This window comes from Notolabrus celidotus, chromosome 2 (assembly GCF_009762535.1).
Source record: "Notolabrus celidotus isolate fNotCel1 chromosome 2, fNotCel1.pri, whole genome shotgun sequence".
In the NCBI taxonomy this organism is placed as follows: Eukaryota; Metazoa; Chordata; class Actinopteri; order Labriformes; family Labridae; genus Notolabrus; species Notolabrus celidotus.
The window spans coordinates 23286817-23298277 of NC_048273.1; the positions used below are offsets into that span (position 1 = coordinate 23286817).

At 39.4% G+C, this 11461-nt stretch overlaps 1 protein-coding gene across 6 annotated transcripts in view; it reads left to right on the forward strand.

Moving 5' to 3' along the window:
- The window catches only part of prrx1b (paired related homeobox 1b), a 29454-nt gene extending 23575 nt beyond the window's left edge, over nt 1–5879 (forward strand). For 4 of the 6 annotated variants that reach the window (XM_034712066.1, XM_034712083.1, XM_034712074.1 and 1 more), the window contains 2 exons: nt 2170–2235; nt 5079–5879. In XM_034712066.1, coding sequence (XP_034567957.1) covers nt 2170–2235; nt 5079–5211 — 199 coding nt within the window. In that variant the 3' untranslated portion in view covers nt 5212–5879. Of the gene's footprint in view, nt 1–2169; nt 2236–5000 lie in introns of all 6 variants that reach the window. The other 2 variants (XM_034712059.1, XM_034712054.1) reach the window with 2 other exon arrangements.
- The last annotated feature ends 5582 nt before the right edge of the window (nt 5880–11461 follow it).

Here is an 11461-nt window from a genome sequence, read left to right on the forward strand (position 1 = left end):
CTCCTTGAAAAAAAGTTATTACAGGATTATGTTGTTGCTCTGAAAATTGTACAGCTTCTAAAAAACACATGCATTGTTATGATATGACAAAGATAAGGTTTAGGATGTTAAATGTTGAAATTAATGTTTTTTTTCCAAACATGTAATTTTGTCCCTTTCTGCACACCATAGTTAAGCCGCCGCAGTGTCTTCCTGCTTCCTGCTGCTCCCGAAAGCAAATAATGACACCACTGCACTTAAAATATAACTGAAGTATTTTGAGTTTGAACAACCACCGCAGCATTCAGGTGCAGCTATTAGACTGACATCAGCAGGCAACCTCAACACATAAGTTGTCAGAGCGCTTTTTAGGAGAGAGAGAATCAACACAGAAACTAAATCTGAGAAGTTAACTACAGTGCTGATAAATGAGTGGAGACTGACTGCAGGCAGGTCAACACCAAGGAGGACTCAGAGACATCCTCAGGCTGGCATGTACTGATTTACAATGTTAATATGGCCTTACATAATTCAATTCAATTCAATTCAATTTGCTTTATTGGCATGAACAAATACATGTTGTTGCCAAAGCATATAAGATTCATACACATACATTGCATTTACACACTGTTTGGAAATGTGTTATTTAACATAAATATAACTGTTTGACGACCTGAGATAAAATATAGCAGGTGGATTGCAAAGGGTTGGAGAATTGATTGCATAGGTGTGCAGCACATCTCTCGGCAAATCGAAAGAGAGAGATGAAGCTCCCCACCCACATCAGGTAGAAACTTATTTTTGCAAGTTTGCACAGAGTTGCTGTGATTGGCTGGTTATGCGCAAGCTAACCCTGATTGGTTGTTTGATTCATAAAGGGGAGAGTGCTTTCAGACACAGATCAGTTGCACATTTATTCAAAGGAACATTTTATTGAAATATTGTTAGTGACAAGCATTGTTCAAGGTTTGTTGTTCTGATTCAAATCCTAATAAAATAACGTTGCTTACTGTAGCTTTAAAAAAAAACAGGGCCCTGGTTTTAAAATAGCAGGTGTTCCTTTAAGAAATAAAAAATACCAGTGTTTGTTTTTCTCCTGGATAAATCAGTATTTTGTGGTCACTTTGGGGTGTTTTCCAAAATGTCAGCGCCAAACTGCCATGTTAGATTTGAGCACAAACTGCAGCTGATAACAACCACAGTCCTGGCAGTAAATTGCAGCTTTCAGTTTTTCACTTTCAACATTGTGGTATTAAAGAGTTAGCCTCCACTTTCAATCATTATGTCAGAGATTAAGATATCAGATGTTTGACGTCTTAAATAATTTCTATAACAGTTTTTTTTACTTGAGTTAAAATACTTCTGCGTCTGTTATATTGCTCCTTGTTTCAAAGTGTTTCTGCAAAGTCATCATTTTATCATGAAATGCATTAATGTTAGATGGCTCTTATCAACATGGTCATCTATTCTAATTATGTTTTTTAGCTGCAGACACTTTATGTTAAGCTCAAAAGTTAGGAACATTTTTAATGAAAAGATCTGAAAAATGCAATTATATCTTTAAAGTAAAGGTAGTTTTTTTTTCACAGAAACTGTCTATAAAATAGAGCCAGAGTAAAAACTGAAAACTGTAACTCATCAGAAAAAACTATGCATTCTTCCTCCTCCTTTCTCTTTGCTCTGCTGTGACCTCTCTCTCTTTCTTTTCCCCCTGCATGTCTCACCGTCCTCTCTCTGCACATATCTAACTCCAAACTAATTGTGCTGAATGAAAACAGCCCTTTCCTCACCCTCCCTCCCTTTGCTCTCCTCTGTCAGCGCGAGCGGAGGGCGGGGCCAGATCCTGTGACCCTCCTGACGAGGTGATAATGTGAAAACAAACCGTATTAAATCCACTGTTGACCCCTGTGACCCCTCTGTGCTACACTACACCAGATAATGAAGGCTACACAGAGAGACAGAGCTCTACTGGGCAACATTTTTTGTGACTCTGGTTACATTGGTTATGATTTACAGTAATCCTCCGTTATGAAACTCGGGATAAAATGTCAGAGCCTGCGGCTCAAGCTCACTCTGAGGTTCTTTTGGCCGGACGCAGATCGGCGAGGGGAAATCTTATGAGGAGCAGGAGTAATGCTATGTGGAAGACGCTAATGTGGTTCTAACACTTCACTGTATATTATCCTAAAGCTGGTATCCAATGCCGGAGGGGGGGCCAGTGCGGATGCCACAGAAAATGCTGCCCTCAGAGAACAAGTACGCTTTCACTTTACTACATTCACTTCTTACTTTGTTTGAGAAAACACAGCGGTATGCTCCTTTAAAAGAAGAATACTGCTGTGTTTTCACATTTTTGCACATTTACTGTCTTTAAAAGCCTGACTTGATTGTGTTGTAGAACTTGAATGGTGTTTTCTGATTGTGTTTTTTTGCCTGTTGAATGCTTTTTTGTTAAATTTACCTTCACTCAATTACAACTAGGTTATTTTGTGTCATCTTTAAAGGCTCCTCCCAGTGTTTTTGCACACCTCAGCCCATTTTCAGAAGCGTTATTGAAGTGTTTCATATTTTCCTCTTGCAGAAATTAGTCTTAGTTTCTTTATGATAGAATGAAAACCAAAAAGCACTGCTCCCTAAATCACCAGGGAGCATCACTTCTGCTTTCCTTTTTGTTGACGTGCAGACTGTTTAAATCCATCTGCACTCACATGAAGAGCTTTAAAAACAAACAGTTTGTCCTCATTGAATTATAATAACAAATAAAATAAATGAACAAGAAGATCAAAACAAGCACAAATTGGAAGAGAAAATAAACAACGTACAAAATGCTGTCTCAGAATGAAAGGGGTCATTTAAGAGCCGGGGGCTACAAGTTACAAAATATCAGCAACACAGAAAATGTGTTCTTATGTGTAACACAAAAGAAGTAAAATATCTTATAGAATTCAAAATGATGCTTGTTTAAATTGAGATATTTTCTGTGCATATTATTTTTAGCAGAAGAAGTCATGTGTGTAAATAAAGCTGAATCTTTGAGGGGTAAATAAAAGCACACTAAGTGACAGTGAAAAGAGAGGTTTCTAGTTTGAAGACGGAAACTGATAAAGCTCCAAAACACTCAGTTTGATCAGAGAGACTGGACATCAGGACGTCACTTTAACACAACATGATGATTTAGAAAAAAAAGGGCTGACTTTAAGCCTCCGAAGAATGACTACTGACAAGAACTTTAAAAAAGTCTGCATGGACTCTGGACAGTTTGGTTAAAAAAGCAAACAAGTCAATAAATCATGTGCAGAGTGACACGAGACAGGTATATGTCCACAGAGCAGAGGAGAAGAAGACGGATACCCAGTGACGAAACAAAAGAGAAGGGGCAGACAAGATTATAGAAATTATGAAGAGACTAGAAAACTAAACAAGGGTTTTTCATGTGGCTCAAAGCTCCTGAAAATTTAGTGCAAAATTATAATTCAGCGCGTTATACTCTGAGTTATATTCTTCATCGTTAAGATAGATTGAAGCGCCTCACAAAGCCAGATATCAGTTTCTTGCTTTGTTGTGAAAAGCAGATGAAACCAGGAATCAAAAAGAAACCTTTTGATATCTCTCTGCATGAATGAATACATCTGGATGAGCTGAATCACGCGAGGAAGATGATGGTTTTAATTTAAGGAGCAAAATGTAGAATCTCCTGATGATCTGGGCTTCTTTAAACGCAGCTTCTGAGGAGAAAGACGAAATCTGTGTTCGAATTTAAAGACTGATGAAAGGGATTAAATGATAAAGGAGACATCTTGTGGGTTAAGACCTGAGTTAATTCCAAAGTGTGCAGTTGAAGTGAGTCGACTGATCTTGCATTCTCAAAAAAACTGACTGAATGTGATGCACAACTTCAACATTATTCAAGGAAAATAGACCTGCAGCATGCATCAAGGGGAAACACAGTCCTAAAATATAACATCAGAAATATTAAGACAGGAAAAAAAGAAACTGCACAGCTCAAGTTGAAGCAAACTAAACTGAGCGAGAGATTAAAACAGCTGATAGCAGATAAGCGAAGTTATCAAGGAAAGACAGACTTATTGTGCAAAAACACTGGTCAAAAGAGGATTGTGGTTACTTGTAAACCTGGGCTCTTATTGTGACATAATTTGGGCTCTAAATGACCGACTGGTACAAGAAGTTTTTGAATCGCTCCAGCAGATTGTTTCAGCCTGCAGCGGTGAAGCAGGCTGAAATGTCTGCAACATAATCCTTGATGAATCAAAGTGTGTCCACTAAAAGTTCTTGTTTTTTTGTCCCTGACAGGCTCAGGTTTCTATTCTAAGTGTCTGACAATATTACAGAAAGGATCCCTTCAGAGAGAGGGAGCTTTCTGTTACAGAGGAAGATGCTTTTTTTTAAACCAGAAACTCCTGTTACAATCACTCTCTGCAAAGCTACCAGACTCCACTGACAGAAACTATCATTTGCCTTGTATGGGAGTTGGTGGTCTACTGCTGCCATGATTGGTTTGGCCCTTAGATACATACTCAAAACACCAAATTCACCAGCAACTCTGCAAGGTAAAATTACTGATTTTATCAATGGAGTTTGGTGAGACTTTGAAGAGAGTAACATAACAGCTGTTTGTGGTGTATAGATGTAACTTTACTCTCTGTTATAAGTCTTTATATCTGTAGGGATCCTCTCTGTAATGTCGTCAAACACCATGAATAACAACCTGAGCCTGTCAGGGACAAAAACAAGAACTTTCAGTGGATTTTCTTTTACCATCCTCACCATTGAAGCCTCATCTACGACTGCTGGCTACTGAAGCAATCCAAGACTTCTTCTTTTTGTACATGTTTGTGATTTGAATCCCAAACTCTGTAAACATAATGGCTCAGAAATTCATAATTTTAAATATTAATTTGGTTCCTGCAGATTTTTGGCTGCGAATGTCTGAACGTCACATTTAATGTAAATCTGTTCACATTATAAGTGTCCCTGTTTTTGTGTCTCTGCATTTTCCACAGCTGTGGCTCACACTGAGCTTCAGCCCGCTGTCAGCCTCAGGTGATGTAACCTTTTCCCCTCCTCCTCTTCTCTCTCAGCGCCATGGCAACCTACCCGCCCACCTGCTCCAACACTAACACGTCCCAGGGAATGAACATGGCCAACAGCATCGCCAACCTGCGGCTCAAAGCCAAGGAGTACAGCTTGAATCAGGTGCCCACGGTCAACTGAGAGGAGGGGAGGCTGGGGGGGGGAGAGGCTCGCGGAGACGGGGAGGGGGGCCGTCTCTGCTACTGGACCCCTGCAGACTGACACCGTCTCTGGAGCCTCAGTGGTGTTTCTACACCAAAATGTTGGACACCGAGTGATGTCAGGAGTTTCCCTAAATCGCCTTTTTTCATCCTCCTGACCATCACCGAACTCTTGTTTGTACACAAAGACATCTAGACTGGATGCTGTAGCCGAATATCTGCGTAGTTTTTCATTTGTCAAAGTGACTGAAATGAATTTTTAAAAATAATTGTACTGTTCTCGATGGAGGCTCATGTACGGACTACGTGGATTTCCCTTTTTGTCCCTTTGGCTGTGGTGTTGGAGTAAATTACAGACCAGATCTGGGATCAACGACTTTCTTCTTTTTTTTTTTCCCATTTTAAAACCAACAAAAACCCACAAGGACTTCCTTTGACATTTACGCAATTTTTTTTAAGATAATTTTGTTTTTTTCCACATTTCTTTCCATTTTATACCACTGACGAGCAAACATGTTCATCGCATTTTGAATTTCATGTTATAGTCCAATATAAAGGAGAGGCTGATGTATTTCTGAATCCAAAAACAGTAGATTCTCTAAATGTCCTATGATAACCTTTATTTGTAACAGAATAAAAACTTGTATATTAATAAAAATGCATTTCAAGCAATGAAATGGCAAAGTGTCCGATTGAACAGAGCTTATAAAGGAGGGCAGAAGATCCGTCCTCCTTTTTAAGAGAGGCAGTTTAAATGTTTAAGTCAGACTTCAGAAACGTAAAGAAAAAGTATGTTTAAAGTTCGGGAAGCAAAATGAATCTTGGCTCAGCTCGTGCTCGCCCCATAAAAGAGAGATTTACAGCTCGAGAACAGATTCTCCTTCTCTGACTCCTCAAGCTGTTCCTGCTTTGTGTGTTTTCTTTTTTATCGCTGATTACTCCGAGCTGAAATTTCCATCTTTAAAAAGCGGATATTTATGAGCAGGGAAATCCTCTCCTTAATACGAAGGGCCCTGGGGCCTCGTTTAACTCTGCGGCTGTCACACAAGGTGTTTCTTCTTCTTGGCCCCTCATAACCCTTGCCGTCAACAAACACATGTCGACACTCGTCCTCGAATGGCGCTCACAGGCCATAAAAGAGGGGTCGGATGATGTGGTAGAGTTTCAGTTTTAGAGAAAGTTCTTTAGAGGTGTGGTGACATGAGCGTGTAGCCTTTAGGACCTTTTTTTTACTGAACTTAACCATCTGAAAATCAAAAATACCAAAGATCATGCTCTCTTTCGATGTCATAAACCAAACTCCCTTGAAAAAGCTCACAATTTAATTTGCTTTGACACAAGCAAACATCAAACAAGGTGTGACACTTCAGAAACCACTTATTTTAAACTTTCAACGTGTCCTGATAAATTCAGCTAAAAAAAATGTTTAAAGTTATCTTTACAACTTTCTGCCCATCCCTTCACTGTGGCTTGCTTCCTAAAGTTAGAGCACAGTCTGTTCTTTGGCACCTGTCATGACTTGACTTATGTGTGTTTCACAATTTTTTTAGACTTGATAGTCATAATTTGTGTTTGGAGTCACTCACAAACTCAGGTTTACCTTCAACTTGAGAAAAAGCTCTCCACGTATCATCATAGCCAGGTGGAGATCTTCTAATTCTGCTGTTACGCTGCTTTGCTGTGCACCAAGCAAAAGAGTATGCGTCAAAGAGCGTACAGTTTAATTTTGCCAACATCACATTTTTTTTTTGTTTAAGTTGCTGTTGTTTGTTTCCCTAAGCTTAACTACAATGATTTACACTGGTTTAATTTGTTTCTTATTATTTTGGCTTGTTTTCGCTTATTTTCAAGCTCTTTCTTCTAGACAAACCTATTTGTAGTATTTCTAACTATTCTTGCAATGTAATACTTACAATTACAGTTTCTGGACTCGCTTACAGATCCCAAAATTTACTTTCAACTCCAGGAAAAGCTCACAGAACATTCATGCTACTGGATAGAAATCTTCCAGCGTGTGCTTCTCTGCCATGCACCAAACTCCCTTCAAAAAACTTTAAGTTTAATTTTGCTGTAATAGCAGCAAAGAACAAACATGCTCTAAATGTTAATCTACAAAATATTTCAGTCTTTAAAGTCTTTTGCTAAATTCAGCTTTAAAAAATCACGTCTAACTAATGGTTTTTTCTTTTCTATTTGCTGGTTGTTGTTTTTTTCTGCTTCCCAGTTAATTCTTTGACATGGTAATTCTGTTTTCACACTTTCTTTTTAAGCTATTGTTTAAGAACACTCTCTTCAAGACAAACTTAAGAATTAAATAGAGTATCTCTGATTCTTTTGGGGTCTTTTCATTTGGATAAACAGTGTAGAAACACTGTAGAAGTTCAGGTTTTGTTTTCAACGTTACAAAATCTCACAAAGAACCAACTTCTGCCTTTATTCTGCTTTGCTTCTATGCTTTGTACCAAACTTCTTTTAAAAAAATGTACATTTCAATTTTGCTTTAACAGTAGAGAACTTTACCCATGGTATGAAACTTCACAGACCATTTAGTTTAAATCTCTTATGTCTAATGCTTGATTCAGATATAAACAAATAGGCCTAAAGTTCATTGAGGAAACTTTTATCTTTGAAAGTTCAACCCTTTTCAGTCATTGTAGTGAAAGTCATTTGTAATCCGTCATCAGTTTTTTCTGTTTCTTTTTTCTGCATTTCAAGCTTTATTTTTTAAAGAGCACTTTCCTCCAGACAAATTGAAGGCTTTATTGGAGCATTATCTCATTTTTAAGATCATTTAAATCTGACTGTCGGTAATAACTGTAAACTTTTGAAGTGTACCCCTCTGTAGAGTCACGATGCCAGGTGGACATCTTTTATAAACTTTGGCAAAGTTGTGTTTTTGGCTTAAGTGAAGACTTTTACTGAGTTATTGAATTTTTCTCAAACTTTTAAAGCAAATTCTTAATCGGATCAGAAACCACAACAGTTTGGGGAGTTTTTCATGTCTTCATTATTTCCTGTTTGGAAGGCTTTGCTGCTTTGAGGACTCTTTCTCGTAACAGAAACTTCTTTAACTGCAGTTTTTAATTTTTGAGTAAGTACAGGATGTCAGGGCTTCTTCGTCCTTCAGTTGTGTGAGAGAGGTTGAGTTGTAATGAAGACGAGGTTCACTGATGTGATTAAAGGGCTGTTCCTGACCTGTACGCCACATTAAAACAGGGATATTTCTGTTTTCCTTTCAGACCTTTTATTTTCTGCGGTCGGTTGTTTTTCCTGATCACTGATCCCTGACTGTGGTATGTCCAGTGTCAGGCCCCAGCCCCCCCCCCTCAGCCCCCTTCTCCCCTGCCAGGCGCCCGGTCTCACCTTTCACGGCCAGGACCGGGGCTGACCTGAAGTGATTCCAGATGTGGAGGTCTTTTTGACCCCCCCACCCTTCACCTCCTCCTCTACCTCCCTCCCTCTCTCCTCGCCCCCAGGCCCTTACCGGCCACTCCATCAGGGCTGACAGCGTCCCCCTCGGACAGCGTCTCTCCACGCCTGAGCACATGACATGCAAGGCAGCTCCCCCACCACCATCACCTCCCCCCCTCCTCCTCCTCCTCCCTCACCCTCACCCACCCACCCCCATCCTCAGCAGCACATCTGGTGCTCATTACAGAGGAGACAGTAAGAGCGAGGGAGGGGCGGGGAGTCTGCGTGCGGAGTGTGTGTGTGTAAGAGAGCGGGAAAGAGTTTCTTAACCCTTCGTCCTAAAACATCCACCTCCTCTCTCCTCTTTTATCCTTTTCTTTTCTTTTTTTCCTCCTTTCTGTCTTTGCACACCCTCCCTTTCCGCATGCAGTGATCTCTGTCCTGCCGTCTGTGCCACATGATCACAAATACTTTATTAATGAGTGGTTTTGGAAAAGAACTCAGCTCAGAGAAAAGAAAGTCTCTGTGAGCTGGAGTGAAATACTGCACAGCTGTTAACAGTGTGGTTTGGGTGAACAACCAAAAAAAATGTCTTGAGATGTGGAGTTTCCACGCAAAGTCGAGTTGACTGAGAGGTTGCACTGTTTGTGTGATTAAGTCACCATTATTACACACTCTTCATAAACACACATGCAGGTTGTAATGCACCCTCTGTTGGATTGTAAAGGAAACATAATCAGCTTCAAACTGCCATCTCAAGGTTAATGCTGATCACCATATGGACCGATCTCTCAACGCCAACCACCGCTTGCTTCTTTGATTCAGGAACGAAGTCTGGCTGCTTTCAAATCTGTCTGAATAGCATGGAGGTTTTTTAAAGTATATACTGGATTGTACGAATGTTAGAAGGTCTCAAATGTAACTGCATACTTGTGCATCATGTAAACTTTAAAGGAAAACACAGATTAGTCTAGTTTTTGCAGTGACAACAAAAAGAGCAGACCAGGATCTCAAAACTCAAACTGGTGGTTGAACTGGTTCAGAAGTAGCGCTTGCATCTCGGATGAGTTTGTGCTTAATGTGGCTGTGCAGAAAAAAAGGTCTCCATATGCCTCAGACAACAGTACTTATCAGATTGTCTTGCTGCATATGAAACCCCTGAGCTCAGTTTTAAGGGGATATACTGTAGCTGTCTAAACCCCATGAAAACATGCTTCAAAGAATCTTGTATTTGTACACGACTTTGTCCTTTTTTGTCTGAGTCAGTCAGGGTAACTTTTGTGCTGCTATTTTTCACTGGAAGAATATTTTTTGACAGCAATAAGACAGCTAGAAGAGGAAGCCATAAGGTCTGCCGGGTTGGAGGTCATGACAGTGGGTTGGTCAAGCAAAAAACTAATTGAGGGAACCAGAGTTAAAGACTCACACGAATTGTTTTCACTGATTTAATTTCATCACAAAAGTTAGAGGACTAAAATGTCTACCTGATTAGTTTCCTTCATTCCATTTTTTTCCACAAGTGAAACCAAACTGTGAATGGTTCTATGACAATTTAAAACTCAAAATGACCTTAAGCCTCTGGTGCCAAAACTGCATGAGGAGTTTTTGTAAAAGATAATGAGTGTGGCAAACAGGACATTGTGGTCTGCTGCTGTACTTTTTTAAAATAGAGTTAACAATGGATGTTCCCAAGTGACTTGTTTAAACTGAAATATATGTTCTAGCACACTGACTAGTCTAAAGGTCAGAAAACAGTCAGAAAAAAGTCATAATCACAATTTGTTCATCGCAGCTAAACACGGAATCAAAGAGTCTGCAGGTAAACAATGTCAGATTAGTTTGCAGAGTGTGGCTAACACTAGTCCCACCAGCCTTCAGTCGTCCTTGCAGGTTAACGTCCACATGCCTGTGCTGGTTACTCATTGCACTGGTGGAGTGAATATAAATCAGTTTAACCAGAGACAACCTACATACAACTTTATCTCCATTTACTAGATCAACATACTGACAAACCACACCACACTACAAGAGGACATCTGTCAGCTGTACTTGTTTACATCCAGGTAGTAGAAGTTTATATCATAATGGCAGCAGACATTCATTATATACTGATGAAACCTTAAAATGGTTTGAACGAGCTTGTCCAGTTCATATCCACTGAAAATGTTTTGAATCCTGATTATGCAAGGGACGAATTTGTAGAAAATAAAACAGTCATGAAAGTGGCGGGTAAATAAAGTGGCTACTTGCAGAGGATGCTATGCTACCTTCCTTGTTGGTTTCCACAATCGTGACGGTAACTAACAGCTTTTATAGTCATCAAGGATGGAAAAAAAAACTGAGAAAGAGTTTTATTTGGCAGAAAATACTTAACACTTCCTTAGTGCAGGTTGAGTCATCGACAAACTTCAAGATATATTTAAAGGTACTAACTATGGCGCAGATTTGGCTTACTGGTTAAGTCGTCGCCCATGTAGCGGGCAGCCTGGGTCGAATCCAGCCTGCGGCCCCTTTCCCGCATGTCATTCCCCCACTCTCTCCCAGTTTCCTACAGTATCCACTGTCCTCTCCGCTATCAATAAAGGTGTAAAATCCCCAAAAATATAACTTAAAAAAAAAAAGGTACAAACTAAAGACTCAATTAATTTATTTTTTTTTCCAAATCAAATTTGCATTATTGGCATGAACAAAGAGATGTTATTACCAAAGCACATAAATTCATACAATACATTATAAATTACTCTTTCTCAATGTTAGCTAGATACAGGGATGTTTGTGACAGTAAATATTTGATTTATGTGATATATAAAAGAAGATCT